Here is a 20,540-nt window from a genome sequence, read left to right on the forward strand (position 1 = left end):
AAACTGTCACATTTTGAGGGCTGATTTTATAGTGTTATACATGTGATCTTTTAGATTTTAGTGTTAATAATCTGAACTTTAATTCATTTTTTTGAGAATAGTACCATGTTGAAAATATTACCAACATTAAAGATACTAGTTTTAACAATTTGCTAGTCAATTCCACTATAATGGCTCCAGAATATTATACTCCAATATAGGTATTTTCTACTTCAAAATGGAAGCATTCTTCAAAAAATATCCAGAGAGGAACATTATTTCTATCAACCAGTACTTATCTATTCACCTGTTATTAATATGTTTCACTAACTAAGGCTCAACTCCCCATTTCTATTTTAATTCTTCCAGTTTACTTATTAATTATTTGGACCACTGATGCTTCCCCATAAAAATACAAACCACATTCAGTTACTTACATAGAAATTACCCATGAGGATTCTCAGAAACACAGGCCTATGTAAGAATTCTACACGACACTTGTTCTCTTATGCTTTTTCCAGTCTCTCCAAGGATAATACATTCTGTTATTCCTCTATCCCAGGCTAAGAACTTTGCAGATTCACAGCTCCAGGTATTTGTTTTTAAAACATGTCGTCAAATACTCCCAGTGATTATCTCTGAGAGTTATGGTTATGGGCAACTTTTATATTTTTGTTTTTATTTTCCATTAGCTTCTATAATGAGCACTTGTCACTTTTATAATAGAGCAAAAAGAAGCTTTTTTTCCTTAAATTTTTTGGCCACACCATCTGGCATGAAGGATCTTAATTCCCCGACCAGGGATCAAACCCAGGCTCCCAGCAGTTGAAACAGAGAGTCTTAACCACTGCTAACCACTGAACCACCAAGGAAGTTCCTAGAGGAAAATATTTTTTTAATGTAATCTTTACATAGAATAAATATTCCTTTACTGAAGATCAACAGATATGTACTTCCTATTTGCCAGTAAGAGACAAAACATAAGTTTGAAACTTAATCACAAAGAATTCTCAAATTAGAAAAAGATGTAACAGACATGACTCACACCTGTTTTTCAGTGGTTTTCTTTCTAGCTTCTGCCCTCTCTTCTAATTCTTCCAACTCATTATCCTCAGTGTCAAGATCATCATCATGTTCATCATCATCATCATCAAACTCATCTTCATCATCAAAACCTTCTTCATCATCATCTTCTATTTCTGCTCCAGAATCTTCATCGTCATCATCATCATCGTCATCATCATCATCCTCTTCTTCTTCCTCCTCTTCATCCTCTTCATCATCTGTTGCATCACCCATTTTACCTTCCATATTACTTAGGTCTGAAATCAAAAGTGCCTGCAAGCCATTGCGTAATTTGATGTACCTAAAAAATAAAAATTGAAAAAAAAAATCACAAAACATTCAAGTCAGCTATTCATTATACTATGACACTGAAAGATGAACTCCCCAGGTTGGTAGGGCCCAATATGCTACTGGAGAACACTGGAGAAATAACTCCAGAAAGAAAGACGAGACAGAGCCAAAGTAAAAACAATGCCCAGTTGTGGATGTGACTGGTGCTGGAAGTCAAGTTCGATGCTGTAAAGAGCAATATTGCATAGGAACCTGGAATGTTAGGTCCGTGAATCAAGGTAAATTGGAAGTGGTCAAACAGGACATGGCAAGAATGAACATCAACATTTTAGGAATCAGCGAACTAAAATGGACTGGAATGGGTGAATTTAACTCAGATGACCATTATATCTACTACTGTGGGCAAGAATCTCTTAGGAGAAATGGAGAAGCCATCATGTCAACAAAGAGTCCAAAATGCAGTATTTGGGTGCAATCTCAAAAATGACAGAATGATCTCTGTTCGTTTCCAAGGCAAACCATTCAATATCACAGTAATCCAAATCTATGCCCCAAGCAGTAATGCTGAAGAAGCTGAAGTTGAATGGTTCTATGAAGACGTACAAGATCTTCTAGAATTAACACCCCAAAACAATGTCCTTTTCATTATAGGGGACAGGAATGCAAAAGTAGGAAGGCAAGAGATACCTGGAATAACAGGTAAATTTGACCTTGGAGCACAAAATGAAGCAGGGCAAAGGCTAACAGCGTTTTGCCAAGAGAACACCTTCTTCCAACAACACAAGAGAAGACTCTACACATGGACATCACCATATGGTCAACACCGAAATCAGACTGATTATACTCTGCAGCCAAAGATGGAGAAGCTCTATATAATCAGCAAAAACAAGACTGAGGACTGACTGCGGCTCAGATCACGAACTCCTTACTCCCAGATTCAGACTTAAATTGAAGAAAGTAGGGAAAACTACTAGACCATTTAGGTATGACCTAAATCAAATCCCTTATGATTATTCAGTGAAAGTGACAAATAGATTCAAGGGATTAGATCTGATAGAGGGCCTGAAGAAATATGGATGGAGGTTCGTGACACTGTACAGGAGGCAGTGATGAACACCATCCCCAAGAAACAGAAATGAAAAAAGGCAAAATGGTTGTCTGAGGAGGCCTTACAAATAGCTGAGAAAAGAAGAGAAACTAAAGACAAAGGAGGAAAAAAAAATCTGAATGCAGAGTTTCAAGGAATAACAAGAAGAGATAAAGCCTTCCTCAGTGATCAATACAAAGAAACAGCGGAAAACAACAGAATGGGAAAGATTAGAGATCTATCTCTTCAAGAAGATCAGAAATACCAAGAGAACATTCATGCAAAGATGGGCAAAATAAAAACAGAAAGGTATGGACCTAACAGAAGCAGAAGAGATTAAGAGGAGGTGGCAAGAATACACAGAAGAACTGTACAAAAAAGATCTTCACAACCCAGATAACCACAATGGTGCGATCACTCACCTAGAGCCAGACAACCTGGAGTGCAAAGTCAAGTGGGACTTAGGAAGCATCACTACAAACAAAGCTAGTGGAGGTGGTGGAATTCTAGTTGAGCTATTTCAAATCCTGAAAGATGATGCTGTTAAAGAGCTGAACTCAATATGCCAGCAAATGTGAAAAACTCAGCAGTGGCCACAGGACTAGAAAGGGTCAGTTTTCATTCCAATCCCAAAGAAAAGCAATGCCAAGGAATGTTCAAACTATCGCACAATTGCATGCATCTCACATGCTAGCAAGGTAATGCTCAAAATCCTTCAAGCTAGGATTCAACAGTATGTGAACCAAGAACTTCCAGATGTACAAGCTGGATTTAGAAGGGGCAGAGGAACCAATGACCAAACTGCCAACATCCACCGGATCATAGAAAAAGCAAGGAAGGAAATTCCAGGAAAACATCTGCTTCACTGTCTACACTAAAGCCTTTGACTGTGTGGATCAAGCCTTTGACTGTGTGGATCACAACAAACTGGAAAATGGAATACCAGATCACTTTGCCTGTCTCTTGAGAAATCTGGATGCAGGACAAAAAGCAATAGTTAGAACCTTACATAGGAAAACAGACTAGTTCAAAACTGGGAAAGGAGTACAAGGCTGTATATTAGCACTTTGTTTACTTAACTTATATGCAGAGTATACCGCGCAAAATGCTGGGTTGGATGACTCACAAGCTGGAATTAAGATGGCTGGGAGAAATAACCTCAGATATTCAGATGACACCACTTTCACGGCAGAAAGCAAAGAGGAACTACGGAGCCTCTTGATGAGGGTGAAAGAGAAGAGTGAAAGGGCTGGCTTAAAGCTCAACATTCAAAAAACGAAGGTCATGGCATCAGGTCCCATCACTTCACAGAAAACAGATGTGGGAAAAACAGAAACATGACAGATTTTATTTTCTTGTACTCAAAAATCACTGTGGATGGTGACTGCAACTATGAAATTAAGACACTTACTCCTAGGAAGAAAAGCAAAGACAAACTTAGTGTATTAAAAGGCAGAGACATTACTTTGCTGAAAAAGGTCTGCATAGTCAAAACGATGATTTTTCCAGCAGCCATAAATGGATACAAGAGGTGGACCACAAGTCTGAGTGCCAAAAAATTGATGCTTTCAAACTGTGGTGTTGGAGAAGACTCTAAAGAGTCCCTTGGACTGTAAGATCCGATCAGTCCATAGGACAGAAATCGTATGGACCTAACAGAAGCAGAAGATATTAAGAAGAGATGGCAAAAATACACAGAAGAAATGTACAAAAGATCTTCACAATCCAGATAATCATGATGGTGTGATCACTCATCTAGAGCCAGACATCCTGGAATGTGAAGTCAAGTGGGCCTTAGAAAGCATCACTACGAACAAAGCTAGTGGAGGTGATGGCATTCCAGTTGAGCTATTTCAAATCCTGAAAGATGATGCTGTGAAAGTGCTGCACTCAATATGCCAGCACATTTGGAAAACTCAGCAGTGGCCACAGGACTGGAAAAGGTCAGTTTTCATTCCAATCCCAAAGAAAGGCAATGTAAAAGAATGTTCAAACTACCGCACAATTGCACTCATCTCACATGCTAGTAAAGTAATGCTCAAAATTCTCCAAGCCAGGCTTGAGCAATACGTGAACCATGAACTCCCTGATGTTCAAGCTGGTTTTAGACAAGGCAGAGGAACCAGACATCAAATTGCCAACATCCGCTGGATCATGGAAAAAGCAAGAGAGCTCCAGAAAAACATCTATTTCTGCTTTACTGACTATGCCAAAGCCTTTGACTGTGTGGATCACAATAAACTGTGGAAAATTCTGAAAGAGATGGAATACCAGACCACCTGACCTGCCTCTTGAGAAATCTGTATCAGGTCAGGAAGCAACAGTTAGAACTGGACATGGAACAACAGACTGGTTCCAAATAGGAAAAGGAGTACGTCAAGGCTATATATTGTCACCCTGCTTATTTAACTTCTATGCAGAGTACATCATGAGAAATGCTGGACTGAAAGAAACACAAGCTGGAATCAATTTTGCCGGGAGAAATAACAATAACCTCAGATATGCAGATGACACCAGCCTTATGGCAGAAAGTGAAGAGGAACTAAAAAGCCTATTGATGAAAGTGAAAGAGGAGAGCGAAAAAGTTGGCTTCAAGCTCAACATTCAGAAAACGAAGATCATGGCATTTGGTCCCATCACTTCATGGCAAATAGATGGGTAAACAGTGGAAACAGTATCAGACTTAATTTTTTCAGTTCAGTTCAGTTTAGTCGCTCAGTCGTATCCGACTCTTTGTGACCCCATGAATCGCAGCACGCTAGGCCTCCCTGTCCATCACCATCTCCCGGAGTTCACTCAGGGAGAACGTCCATCGAGTCTGTGATGCTATCCAGCCATCTCATCCTGGGTCATCCCCTTCTCCTCCTGCCCTCAATCCCTCCAAGCATCAGAGTCTTTTCCAATGAGTCAATTCTTCACATGAGGTGTCCAAAGTACTGGAGCTTCAGCTTTAGCATCATTCCTTCCAAAGAAATCCCAGGGTTGATCTCCTTCAGAATGGACTGGTTGGATCTCCTTGCAGTCCAAGGGACTCTCAAGAGTCTTCTCCAACACCACAGTTCAAAAGCATCAATTCTTCGGCGCTCAGCCTTCTTCACAGTCCAACTCTCACATCCATACATGACCACAGGAAAAACCATAGCCTTGACTAGACAGACCTTAGTCGGCAAAGTAATGTCTCTGCTTTTGAATATTCTATCCCAATTGGTCATAACTTTTCTTCCAAAGAGTAAGCGTCTTTTAATTTCATGGCTGCAGTCACCATCTGCAGTGATTTTGGAGCCCAGAAATAATAAATTCTGACAGTGTTTCTACTGTTTCCCCATCTATTTCCCATTAAGTGATGGGACCAGATGCCATGATCTTTGTTTTCTGGATGTTGAGCTTTAAGCTAACTTTTTCACTCTCCTCTTTCACTTTCATCGAGAGGCTTTTTAGCTCCTCTTCACTTTCTGCCATAAGGGTGGTGTCATCTGCATATCTGAGGTTATCGATATTTCTCCCAGTAATCTTGATTCCAGCTTGTGTTTCTTCCAGCCCAGCGTTTCTCATGATGTACTGTGCATAGAAGTTAAATAAGCAGGGTGACAATATACAGCCTTGACGTACTCCTTTTCCTCTTTGGAACCAGTCTGTTGTTCCATGTCCAGTTCTAACTGTTGCTTCCTGGCCTGCATACAGATTTCTCAAGAGGCAGGTCAGGTGGTCTGGTATTCCCATCTCTTTCAGAATTTTCCACAGTTTATTGTGATCCACACAGTCAAAGGCTTTGGCATAGTCAATAAAGCAGAAATAGTTGTTTTTCTGGAACTCTCTTGCTTTTTCAATGATCCAGCAGATGTTGGCAATTTGATCTCTGGTTCCTCTGCCTTGGACTTCCCTGGTGGCTCAGATGGTAAAAGCATCTGTCTACAATGTGGGAGACCTGAGTTCGATCCCTGGGTTGGGAAGTTCCCTGGAAAAGGAAATGGCAACCCACTCCAGTACTCTTGCCTAGAAAATCCCATGGACGGAGTAACCTGGTGTTCATGGGGTCACAAAGAGTCAGACAAGACTCAGCAACTTTATTTTTTGGGGCTCCAAAATCACTGCAGATGGTGACTGCAGCCATGAAATTAAAAGACGCTTACTCCTTGGAAGAAAAGTTATGACCAACCAGGATAGCATATTCAAAAGCAGAGGCATTACTTTGCCGACTAAGGTCTGTCTAGTCAAGGCTATGGTTTTTCCTGTGGTCATGTATGGATGTGAGAGTTGGACTGTGAAGAAGGCTGAGCGCCGAAGAATTGATGCTTTTGAACTGTGGTGTTGGAGAAGACTCTTGAGAGTCCCTTGGACTGCAAGGAGATCCAACCAGTCCATTCTGAAGGAGATCAGCCCTGGGATTTCTTTGGAAGGAATGATGCTGAAGCTGAAACTCCAGTACTTTGGCCTCCTCATGCAAAGAGTTGACTCATTGGAAAAGACTCTGATGCTTGGAGGGATTGGGGGCAGGAGAAGAAGGGGATGACAGAGGATGAGATGGCTGGATGGCATCACTGACTCAATGGACACGAGTCTGACTGAACTCCAGGAGTTGGTGATGGACAGGGAGGCCTGGTGTGCTGCAATTCATGGGGTCACAAAGAGTCGGAGACGACTGAGCGACTGAACTGAACTGAACTGAAAGGCAATCAACCCTGAATATTCCTTGGAAGGACTCATACTGAAGTTGACGCTCAATACTTTGGCCGGCTGATACAAAGAGCTGACTCACTGGAAAAGATCCTAATGCTGGAAAAGATCCAGGCTAAGAGAAGGGGGCGACAGTGAATGAGATGGTTAGATGGCATCATCAACACAATGGACATGAATCAGAGCAAACTCAGGGAGAGAGTGAAAGACAGGGAAACCTGGCGAGCTACAGTTCATGGGGTCAAAAAGAGTCGGACAGGACTTAGCAACTGAACAACAATCCCTATCCTCTTTTATCCTGTTTTAACTTTTTTTCATATCATTTATCATCCCTTTTTTCTGGTTTTGGTTTTGTTTTGTTTTTTAATTTTCTGTCTGCACCTTTAGAAAGTTCGTTCTGAGGACAGGCTTTTCTTTTTCTTCATAGCTATATTTCCAGCACCTAAGACATTGCCTGGCACTTAGGAAACATTTAAGAAACATCTGCTGAATAAGCAGAGGAAAGCCAATGCCCAAAGGCGGCCTGATATATAATAGGTATTTAATGTGCTAAGTGAAACAAAATATCAGGTAGTTCTATAAAATAAATAAAACTATGTGTACACACACACACAAAAATGCACACAAATACACATTAAATGTACATAAGTGAAGTGAGTGAAAGTCGCTCAATCATGTCCAACTCTTTGCAACCCCATGGTCTACACAGTCCATGGAGTTCTCCAGGCCAGAATACTGGAGTGGGTAGCCTTTCCCTTCTCCAGGGGATCTTCCCAACCCAGGGATTGAACCCAGGTCTCCTGTACTGCAGGGAGATCTTCACCAGCTGAGCCATAAGTGAAGCCCAAGAATACTAGAGTGGGTAGCCTTTCCTTTCTCCAGGGGATCTTCCCGACCCAGGAATCAAACCAGGGTTTCCAGCATTGCAGGTGGATTCTTTACCAAATGAGCTATGAAAGTGAAAGTGAAGTTGCTCAGTCGTGTTCGACTTTTTGCAATCCCATGGACTGTAGGCTTCTCTGTCCATGGGATTTTCCAGGCAAGAGTACTGGAGTAGGTTGCCATTGCCTTCTCCAGGGGATCTTCCCAATTCAGGGATCAAACCCGGGTCTCCCACATTGTAGGCAGATGCTTTTACCATCTGAGCCACCAGGGAAGTCAGGAAGCCCTAAATGTACATGAAGGTATAGCAAAAGAACTAGAAGGACACAAACCAAATGTAATAGTAATATATATATATATGTATATATATATATATATGGAGAGAAAATAAAATTAGAACAAGATACAAGAACTTTCATGCTTTACACTATAATTTCTACATATTTTTCAATCTTTTGTAATAATAATACACTTATTGTTGTATAATAAAAAATAATTTAATGAAAATCCAAAACCCACTCCTTAACAAATTAAGTACACACACAAACACATACAACCCTTAGCTTGAATTAACTTCTAAAGGTTAAACTCAAGAGAGAATTAACTTCTATAAATCAAATATCAAATCTATTTAAAGACAGTCATTGGGAGGTGGGAGGGGGGTTCATGTTTGGGAATGCATGTAAGAATTAAAGATTTTAAAATTTAAAAAATAAAAAACTAAAAATTTAAAAAAAAAAATAAATAAATAAAGACAGTCATTGACAAAATGCTCTTCATCATCACTTCTATTCAACAGTGTATTAGAAGTCCTAGCAAATGAAAACAAATCCACAATATAAATAAACAAGAAAGAACTACAAGGCCAAAATATTGAAAGCTAAAACAATTCACTGCAAAAGTATATGATTAGCTACAGAATGCAACAGAATTTTTTCAAAAATGGGTAAAAAAGTGTTCAGCAAAGCATCCAAAATCAAGAACCATTAAAAAAAAAAATCACAAATTTCCTGTAGACCAAAGCTAACCAATTAAAATGAGATTTAAGTAAAAGAATCTATTTACAAAAGCAAAAGAAACTATAAATATATATCCAATAACCACTCACATTTTATATATTAACTTATATCTTAATCCATTTAATCTTCATAATAACCCTAATGAGTTATTATTCCCAATTTACGGATGAGGAAACTAAAGCACACAAGAAAAGGATTTTTATTGGCCTAAGTTTAGCAGGGACTGAGCCCAAGTAGCATGGCACCAGAAGGCAATCTGTTCCTCATCCAACAACAGTAAAACTAGAAAACTTTACATGAGAAGATAACAAACTTGACTAGTCATAGCATGCAGTTGGAATGGGAACACCAAGTATTACAAAGATATAAATTTCCCCCCAAATTAACCTATAAATTCAAGGCAATTCCAATTTTAAAATCCCAATAAGTGTGCATTTGTGTGTGTATGTGTGTGTGTGTAACTAGCTGTCAAGACTGTGCTATGCTCTGTTGTGTCTGACTCTTTGCAGTCCCATGAACTGTAGCCCCCCACCGGCTCTTCTGTCCATGGAATTTTCCAGAGAAGAATACAGAAACAGGTTGCCACTCCCTATTCCAGGGCATCTCCCCAACCCAGGGATTGAACCCACATCTCTTGTACCTCCTGCATTGCATAAGGATTCTTATCACTGCACTACCTGGGTAACTTGGCATACTGATTCTAAAATTCATATGGACAAGAAAAAATATGTCAAGAACTTTTTCAAAAGGGAAAACATGATGGGAACTGCCTTACTAATTATGAAATATAATCTTTCAAAGCAATTAAAATTAAACAGTATACTAGAACAAGAATACCGACAGATCAATTTAAGAAAACAGGTTCTAGAAACAGAGCACTATTTACAATATTATTGTAACACTGTTTATTATGATTCAATTAATGATTTTGAAACAACAGGTTAATTCTTTAGGGAGATAAAATAGCCATTTCTACCTTACACCTAACACATATAAATTCAATAGCTTACAGAGCAAAAGAAAAAAATCTTAAAAGTAATTATGAGAAAATATTGTTATAATATTGGGATGAAGAAAATTTATGCTAAATAAGATACAAAATTATTATATTTGGGGAGATTTCACTATATTCTAACTTAAAATTCTTCTAAAATAAAACATCATAAACTAAATCTAACAGAAAACTGTATACTGAGAGAAGAGAATAACAATATACAAAAGAAGAGTCAGTCCCTCAGTCGTGTCAGACACCCTTTGTGACCCCATGCACTGTAGCCCACGAGGCTCCTCTGTACATGTGATTTCCCAGGCAAGAATACTGGAGTGAGTTGCCATTCCCTTCTCCAGGGGATCTTTCCAACCCAGGGATCGAACCCAAGTCTCCTGCATTGCAGGCAGATTCTTTACCATCTGAGCCACCAGGGAAGCCTGTAACAAGATATAAGAGTTCCTTCAAATCAATTAGAGCATAAAACAAAAACAAATTAAAGTAAGTTTAAAAACATATACAAACAGGGTATTCTCACATGCTTGCTTATGAATCTCAGTGGGTACAGTATTTTTGTAGTAGATGACAAACCTATATTCTTAACAATGAGAACTCTGTATACCTTTTATCCCAGTGATTACATTTCTAGATGCCTCACATAAATAGTCACACACATGCACAAAGATATGTAACAATGTTCACTGCAGCAACATTTGTGATAGAGAAAAGTTGGAAATCATCCAAATTTCCACATAGAGAAAAACATGCAAATAAATTATCTCCTGGCCGTACCATAGTATACTATGTAACTTTCAAGACCTCATTTTCATATACAGAGATAAAATAATTAGCCACACAGGTTCTAGTCTTAAATTGCTATTTCTAGACCTAGATAGTGCTAAATCATTACGGGTCAAAAAAGGGTACCTGGGAAGATAACCATGTAATTATATAACTTGTCATTACCTCCCAACTAAACCATGTAGTCTCTATTTATGTGTGTTATGTTTAACTGTGTATAAATTTTTGGAGGGGTAAGGCTCTTCTAAGATGTCTAAGAAAACCTCTCTCCCTTTAGCTTATTCAACCTGTCTACCTCAATTTGGTTTCACCCTCTCATGGTTCCTGTACTGACTATAAAGACTGAAGTAGGGACTTCCCCAGCAGTTCAGTGGTTAAGACTTGGTGCTTTCACTGTCAGGCTCACGCTGCATTCCTGGCTGGGGAACTAAGATTCCCCCCAAATCATACGGTATGACCAAAAAAAGAAAAAAAGAAATTAAAAGACTGAAGTAGGTTTCTTCAAACCAAGCCCAAGAATCAAGAAGGTGGTATTATTTTCTTTATAATAAAGTATCCACTCAATTCATTTTTATTTGTTCCTTAATAAAATGAACCAAACTTTTCTGAAACTACTTTCACTAAAATTACCACAGTTAAGAGTTCATTTATTTAAATCCAAAAATACATAAGAAATACTTGATACCACAAAGTCAGGAAGGGTACTATCTGTCTAGACCTGGAATTAACAATTGAAGGCTAGAGTCTTAGTCATTAATTACTCTATACTTGAAACTTTATACATCTTTGCAGTTTAAAGCTGCAGACTTGGTTTAAGAAGTCCATAAAAGTATTAATTGTTATGCCCACCCAAACCATTAAAAATTACATCTGTGTAGCTTTGCCTGTAGTCCAGGGCAGTTACAACTCTAAAGTTGATACAGCCTTTCTGAGTCAGCTAAAACCATCTTACCCAAGCTGAATTAGTTTAAAGCCAACCATATAACTGTTTAAAAAGAAAAAGAAACAAAAACTTATTGCACACAATATAGTTCTTACAAACAACCAAGCTCAAAAAAATCCACATAGCAAGCCAACCCATTTATGACCTACCAGAAGGCCTTTTTGTTCCCCAATGGCAGTCCACCCCTATTTCTCAAGTTTCCTCAATCTATGGATCAGTTGTTAGGTTATTAGGTATAACTAACCATTTTAATAATGGTCCCCTAGTGGCCTGGTAAATATTCCCAACAAGAGTTGGAGACTATTTCTCCCCACTCCTTGAATCTGGGCTAACTCCGTAAACTTTGCCTTTAATTTGTAGTGAAGTCCTAGAGTCTAGGCCTCAAGAGGTCCTGCAGCTTCTGTCTTCACTCTTTTGGGACTTAACTGCCAAGTCAAGAAGTTTAAACTAGACTATGCATGAGGATAGATTAAGTGCAGAGAGAAGGCCCACCTTCTAGCTGTTCCCACCAAGGCCCTAGACATGTGATTAAAGCCATTTTATATCCTCTAGCTCCAATCAACCTACAAAATGAATACAGCCACACAGGTGAGCCCAGAAAACAGGAAAAAAAAAATTTCCCAGCCGTCCAAAAGAACACAAGAACATAATAAATCATTGTTGCTGTCAGCCACTGAGATTTTGAAGTGGATTATTACAAGGCAATGCTAATATGCTTGCTGGCTTCCTTGCTCAGTCATATCTGACTCTGCGACCCTATGGACTGTAGCCCACCAGGTTCCTTTGCCCATGGGATTTTCGAGGCAAGATTACTAGAGTAGATTATCATTTCATCCTTCAGGATATCTTCCTGACCCAGGGATCAAACCCACATTTCCTGCACCTTCTGCATTGCAGGCAGATTTTTTACCACTGACCAATCGAGGAAGCCCGCTAAGACACTGGGAGGTCTCAAATAATTGAGCAAGTCCACATCTAGATATATATACCCAAATGAGTTTAAAGCAGGGACTAGAACAGAATTTGTAAACTCATGTTCAAAGCAGCATTATTAACAATAACTAAAAAGAGGAAACACCTCAAATGTCTATCAATAGATGAATAAACAAACAAGTTGTGATATATACAAACAAAGGAATATTATTCAGTCTTAAAAAGGAAGGCAATTCTAATACATACCACAACATGGATGAATTTTGAAGATATGCTAAATGAAATAAAGCAGATACAAAAAGACAAGCATTATATAATTCAACTTACATGAGGTACCCAGAGTAAATTCACAAAGAGATAATAGAATGGTAGCTGTCAGGGTCTTGGAGGAGGAGAAGGAAACGGGGAGTTATCATTTCACAGTTTAGGATGAAAAAAGTTCTGGAGATGGACGGTAGTGAAGGAGCGGTGGCTGCGCGGGCGCAGAAGAGCCAAGAAGAGCTACTCCATGTTCAAGATCAGGAGGGGCAGCGAGTGAGGAGATACCACTCATCCAAGGTAAGGAGCAGCGGCTGCGCTTTGCTGGAGCAGCCATGAAGAGATGCCCAAGTCCAAGGTAAGAGAAACCCAAGTAAGACAGTAGGTGTTGCAAGAGGGCATCAGAGGGCAGACAAACTGAAACCATAATCACAGAAAACTAATCAATCTCATCACACGGACCACAGCCTTGTCAAACTCAACGAAACTAAGCCATGCCGTGTGGGGCCACCCAAGATGGGCGGGTCATGGTAGAGAGGTCTGACAGAATGTGGTCCACTGGAGAAGGGAATGGCGAATCACTTCAGTATTCTTCTGTTGAGAACCCCACGAACAGTATGAAAAGGCAAAATGAGAGTATACTGAAAGAGGAATTCCCCAGGTCGGTAGGTGCCCAAAATGCTACTAGAGATCAGTGGAGAAATAACTCCAGAAAGAATGAAGGGATGGAGCCAAAGCAAAAACAATACCCAGTTGTGGATGTGACTGGTGATAGAAGCAAGATCTGATGCTGTAAAGAGCAATATTGCATAGGAACCTGGAATGTCAGGTCCACGAATCAAGGCAAATTGGAAGTGGTCAAACAGGAGATGGCAAGAGTGAACGTCAACATTCTAGGAATCAGCGAACTAAAATGGACTGGAATGGGTGAATTTAACTCAGATGACCATTATATCTACTACTGTGGGCAGGAATCCCTTAGAAGAAATGGAGTAGCCATCATGGTCAACAAAAGAGTCCAAAATGCAGTATTTGGATGCAATCTCAAAAACGACAGAATGATCTCTGCTCATTTCCAAGGCAAACCATTCAGTATCACAGTAATCCAAGTCTATGCCCCAACCAGTAATGCTGAAGAAGCTGAAGTTGAACGGTTCTATGAAGACCTACAAGACCTTTTAGAACTAACACCCAAAAGTGATGTCCTTTTCATTATAGGGGACTGGAATGCAAAAGCAGAAAGTCAAGAAACACCTAGGTTAACAGGCAAATTGGGCCTTGGAATACAGAATGAAACAGGGCAAAAGCTAATAGAGTTTTGCCAAAAGAACGCACTGGTCATAGCAAACACCTTCTTCCAACAACACAAGAGAAGACCCTATACATGGACATCACCAGATGGTCAACACCAAAATCAGACTGATCATATTGTTTGCAGCCAAAGATGGAGAAGCTCTATACAATCAGCAAAAAGAAGACCGGGAGCTGACCGTGGCTCAGATCATGAACTCCTTATTGCCAAATTCAGACTTAAATTGAAGAAAGTAGGGAAAACCACTAGACCATTCAGGTATGACCTAAATCAAATTCCTTATGATTATACACTGGAAGTGAGAAACAGATTTAAGGGACTAGATCTGATAGACAGAGTGCCTGATGAACTACGGACTGAGGTTTGTGACATTATACAGGAGATAGGGATCAAGACCATCCCCATGGAAAAGAAATGCAAAAAAGCAAAATGGCTGTCTGAGGAGGCCTCACAAATAGCTGTGAAGAGAAGAGAAGTGAAAAGCAAAGGAGAAAAGGTAAGATATAAGCCTCTGAATACAGAGTTCCAAAGAATAGCAAGGAGAGATAAGAAAGTCTTCCTCAGCGATCAATGCAAAGAAACAGTGGAAAACAACAGAATGGGAAAGACTAGAGATCTCTTCAAGAAAATCAGAGATACCAAGGGAACATTTCATGCAAAGATAGACTGGATAAAGGACAGAAATGGTATGGACCTAACAGAAGTAGAAGACATTAAGAAGAGGCGGCAAGAATACACAGAAGAACTGTACAAAAAGGATCTTCACAACCCAGATAATCACGATGGTGTGATCACTCACCTAGAGCCAGACATCCTGGAATGTGAAGTCAAGTGGGCCTTAGAAAGCATCACTACGAACAAAGCTAGTGGAGGTGATGGAATTCCAGTTGGGCTATTTCAAATCCTGAAAGATGATGCTGTGAAAGTGCTGCACTCAATATGCCAGCACATTTGGAAAACTCAGCAGTGGCCACAGGACTGGAAAGGGTCAGTTTTCATTCCAATCCCAAAGAAAAGCAATACCAAAGAATGCTCAAACTACCACACAACTGCACTCAACTCACACACTAGGAAAGTAATGCTCAAAATTCTCCAAGCCAGGCTTGAGCAATACATGAACTGTGACCTTCCAGATGTTCAAGCTGGGTTTAGAAAAGGCACAGGAACCAGACATCAAATTGCCAACATCCACTGGATCATGGAAAAAGCAAGAGAGTTCCAGAAAAACATCTATTTCTGCTTTACTGACTATGCCAAAGCCTTTGACTGTGTGGATCACAATAAACTATGGAAAATTCTGAAAGAGATGGGAATACCAGACCACCTGACCTGCCTCTTGAGAAACCTATATGCAGGTCAGGAAGCAACAGTTAGAACTGGACATGGAACAACAGACTGGTTCCAATAGGAAAAGGAGTACATCAAGGCTGTATATTGTCACCCTGCTTATTTAACTTATATGCAGAGTACATCATGAGAAACGCTGGGCTGGAGGAAGCACAAGCTGGAATCAATTTTGCCGGGAGAAATATCAATAACCTCAGATATGCAGATGACACCACCCTTATGGCAGAAAGTGAAGAGGAGCTAAAAAGCCTCTTGATGAAAGTGAAAGAGGAGAGTGAAAAAATTGGCCTAAAGCTCAAAATTCAGAAAACTAAGATCATGGCATCTGGTCCCACCACTTCATGGCAAATAGATGGGGAAACAGTGGAAACAGTGTCTGACTTTATTTTTTTGGGCTTCAAAATCACTGCAGATGGTGATTGCAGCCATGAAATTAAAAGACACTTACTCCTTGGAAGGAAAGTTATGACCTACCTAGATAGCGTATTCAAAAGCAGAGACATTAGTTTGCCAACGAATGTCCGTTTAGTCAAGGCTATGGTTTTTCTAGTGGTCATGTATGGATGTGAAAGTTGGACTGTGAAGAAAGCTGAGCGCCGAAGAATTGATGCTTTTGAACTGTGGTGTTGGAGAAGACTCTTGAGAGTCCCTCGGAATGCAAGGAGATCCAACCAGTCCATTCTAAAGGAGATCCGTCTTGGGTGTTCTTTGGAAGGACTGAGGCTAAAGCTGAAACTCCAATACTTTGGCCAGCTGATGCAAAGAGCTGACTCACTGGAAAAGACTCTGATGCTGGGAGGGATTGGAGGCAGGAAGAGAAGGGGATGACAGAAGATGAGATGGCTGGATGGCAACACCGACTCGATGGACATGAGTTTGAGTGAACTCTAGGAGTTGGTGATGGACAGGGAGGCCTGACGTGCTGCAATTCATGGGGTCACAAAGAGTCGGACATGACTGTGCGACTGAACTGAACTGATGATAGTACAACAATGTGAATATACTTAATGCCACTGAACGGTACACTTAAAATTGGTTAAGGTAAATTCTGTTATGTACAGCTTACCGCAATTTCTAAAAAAACACCTCTCGGACGTCCCTGGTGGTACTGTGGATAAGAATCTGCCTGCCAATGCAAGGGACACAGGTTCAATCCCTGGTCCAGAAAGATTTCACATGCTGTGGGGCAAGAAAACCCTTGCACTGCTACTACTAAAGCCTGCATGTCCGAGTCTGTGCTCCACAATGAGAGAAACCACCACTACAAGAAGCCCAAACAACGCAATCGGAGAGTCGCCACCACTCTCCACAACTAGAGAAGGCCTTTGTACAGCAACAAAGACCCAGTGCAACCAAAAATTAACTAATTTAAACAAATTTTTAAAAGCACTTCTCTTTCCCACTTGATTTCCGAATCAGATGAGAGGAAAAAAAAAAAAAACAAGGAAAAGAAGAAAGAGCAAAATATCAGCTTTATCTCTGACATAAAGTTTGGTTGGAAAACATGGCTCGAAAGTGGTTTGGAAATGGCTTGCTAACACTCTCTTAATTTGAAGTTATCCACTAGAACTATTTCCCTCAAAATGGAGTGCCTGTCCTGCACTCAGTTTACTGCACTAGCCAAGAATATGGCAAAATACTGACTGTCTGCAGGTTAGAATGAAGAGAGAGATGGAAAGGTTAGACTGACCATGCTGGTCACTCTACTGTACTCACTCATCTACTGTACTTACTAATCTACTGTACCACTAATTTCCCCCTGTGAAAGAGAAGAGGTAGAGAAAGAAGCTAAGAGTGTTACCATAGTCAAGTTTCTCTACACTGAACCAGTGTTCCCATATTATACAGTAGTTTCAAAAGAAAGGAAACAAAGGGGAAGAATTAGGGAAAAAAATTCAAGAAAAATTTCCTAGAACTGAAAAATGTACATTCTAAACTAATTAAGGAATGAAGATACAAAAAAAATCTGAATTGATGGATTTATTGATGAATTTGACTTAGAGGAGTTTTAAAACTTAGAGGAGTTTTAAAGTTCTGACAAAGAATTAGGGTAGAATTCATGTTAGATCACAAAGCACTGAACAAAATAATAATCAGGCATCCAGGATATGATGCATATGCAACAACAAAAATAATTATCAAAATTTAAAGCTTTTGTGCTTCAAAGGATACCATCAAGAGAAAATTTTTGGAAATCATTTATCTAAGAAAACCTGTATCTAGAATATACAAAGAACTATTACTACTCAAAACTATTAAAGCTGGACAAAGGATTTAGATAAATACTTGTCCAAAGAAGATACACATACTGTAAGGTAAGAAGACGCTATGTTGCTTCAGCTGTGTCCAACTCTTTGTGACCCCATGGAATGTAGCCTGCCAGGCTCTTCTGTCCATGGGATTCTCCAGGCAAGAACACTGCAGTGGGTTGCCATGCCCTTCTCCAGGGGATCTTTCCAACCCAGGGATCGAACCTAAGTCTGCCATGTCTCCTGCATTGGCAACTGGGTTCCTTACCACTAGTGCCACCTGGGAAGCCCCCAAGACAAAAGAAGATGACAGATGACTAATAAGTACATGACAAGATATTTAACATCATCAGCCATCAGGGAAATGCAAATGACAATGAGATACCACTTATACCCTCTAGGATGGCTATAATCAAAAAGAGAGTAGCAAATGTTGGTGAGGATATAGAGAAATTGGAAATTTCACACACTGCTGGAAGAAAGGTAAAATGGTATAGTCACTTTGGAAAGTAGCCTGAAAAATCCTCAAATGGTTAAATGCTTTCCATGTGATCCAGCAGTTCTATTCCTATTTATTATATATTCTAAATAAATGAAAACAAAGGAAAAAATTATACATAAATGTTCATAAACAGCATTATTCAAAACAGTCAAAAAGTATACATCAACTGCTGAATGGATAGAAAATATATATCCCATACAATGGATTGTGTGTTAGTTGCTCAGTTATGCTTGACTCTTTGTGACCCCATGGACTGTAGCCCACGAGGCTCCTCTGTCCATGGAATTCTCTAGGCAAACATACTGGAGTAGGTTGCCATTTCCTTCTTCAGGGGATCTTCCCTGACCCAGAGATCGAACCCAGGTCTCCTGCACTGCAGGCAGATTCTTTACCATCTGAGCCACCAGGGAAGCCCATACCATGAATTAGTCAGTAATAAAAGAAATAAAAGTACTGCTGCACCCAACAATATGGATGAACTTAAAAACATTATGCTAAGTGAAAGCAGTCAATCATAAAAGATGACATGTTAAATGATTCCACTTACATGAAATGTCCAGTATAGACGGAGACACAGAAAGTAAAGAAACTTCTAGAAAGTAGATCTAGAGAGACAATGGATTAGAGACAGAAAATAGATTTGTCTTTGTCTAGGGCATGTGTGGGTTGGGGCACTGGGAAGGCTGACAGGTAAGGGGTGTGGGATTTCTTTTTTTTTCTTTTATTTGGCTGTGTCATGTGGGATCTAGTTCCCTGACCAGGGATCAAACCCAGGTTCCCTGCATTGGGAGCACAGAGTCTTAGCCACTGGATCACTAGGGAAGTCCCTGGGGTAACTTTTTGAGGTAATGAAAATGTTCTAAAATTGTGATAATGAATGTACAACTCTGTAAATATACTAAAAGCTAGGGAGCTGCACACTTTAAATGGGTGAACTGGATGGTATGTGAATTATATCTCCATTAAACTGTTTTTAAAAATAAGGCAATTTTTAATGTTACAGAAAACAAAGTTGAGAAGGAAAATGTAATCATAATAGACTATATGTTTCAGTATAAACAATATTTAGAGTTATAAATAACTGACTACTGGTTGATAAAAAAAATTGGGATGTATTTTAGAATAGATAGAATAAGTAGGGTATTGCAATCTGATTCATTTTCAAAAAAGGCCTATTAATGAAAAATGCCCTCAAACTAAGTGGTTTTTACTTTTGTAAGGAAACAGCAACCCACTCCAGTATTCTTGCCTAGAGATTCCATGGACAGAGGAGCCTGGCAGGCTACAGTCCATGAGGCTGCAAAGAGCTGGACACGACTGAGCAACTAATACTTCACTTTTTTAAGCGGTTGGAAAAAGCCAACAAAAGATTAGTATTTCATGATACATGAAATTATCTTAAATTCAAATTTCAGTGTCCATAAATAAAGTTTTACTGGAACACAGCCACACCCATTCATTTACTTAACTAACTGTGGCTGATTTTGAGCCACTTAGAATGGGGTAGTTGTGAGAGCACAAGTGGCATTTTCAGTGCTTTGCACTGCTGCTCAACACTCTAAAAGTGGCAGCAATGCATTCATAACTCAACAACATTACAATATAACTGTACTACAACTTTTTCTTCACAACAGCAGCACATATCCATCATGTCCAAATAAGGAAAGGGGAATGTGGAGTTCAAACGTCACACTTTTAATGTAGATTTTGCTATTAAATTCCTATCTTCAATACAGTCATTTGCTCTTGGAGACTTCACAATCATTAATCCTGTTAATTTTTGTGAGAAATAGTCGGTTTTTCCTTTTTGACTGCTCTGTGCACTTTGCAAGATCTTAGTTCCCCGACCAGGAACTGAACCAGGTCAGAGCAGCGAAAGCACCAAGTCATAACCACTGGACAATCAGGTAATTCCCAGAAGTTGAATATTTTTAATTTCTCTTACTCCAGAGGAAGCAGTCTGATGGCTTAGCAATAGGAACATTTTATTGCAATGTTTTGAGCTCAGAGTAAAGAAAAGCTTTTCTGAAGAAAAATCTTCAACCACTATCAAATACCAGATGGCTTTGGAAGTTAGTTTTTGCTGCAATCTCCATAATGTTTCTTGATGATTTCAACCATAAATTATCAAACGCGCTTATATGCAAAACTTATGTTCAAAAAGTTACCTTAACTACAAGCAATGGCAAGCTGCTTTATACATTTACTGT

At 39.5% G+C, this 20,540-nt stretch overlaps 1 protein-coding gene across 2 annotated transcripts in view; it reads right to left on the reverse strand.

Moving 5' to 3' along the window:
• The window catches only part of NRDC (nardilysin convertase), a 112,648-nt gene that overhangs the window by 74,043 nt on the left and 18,065 nt on the right, over positions 1–20,540 (reverse strand). For both annotated transcript variants that reach the window (XM_069591221.1, XM_069591210.1), the window contains exon 2: positions 1,027–1,345. In XM_069591221.1, the coding sequence (XP_069447322.1) occupies positions 1,027–1,345 (319 nt within the window). The remainder of the gene's footprint in view (positions 1–1,026; positions 1,346–20,540) is intronic.

The sequence above is a fragment of the Ovis canadensis genome, chromosome 1 (assembly GCF_042477335.2).
Source record: "Ovis canadensis isolate MfBH-ARS-UI-01 breed Bighorn chromosome 1, ARS-UI_OviCan_v2, whole genome shotgun sequence".
In the NCBI taxonomy this organism is placed as follows: domain Eukaryota; kingdom Metazoa; phylum Chordata; class Mammalia; order Artiodactyla; family Bovidae; genus Ovis; species Ovis canadensis.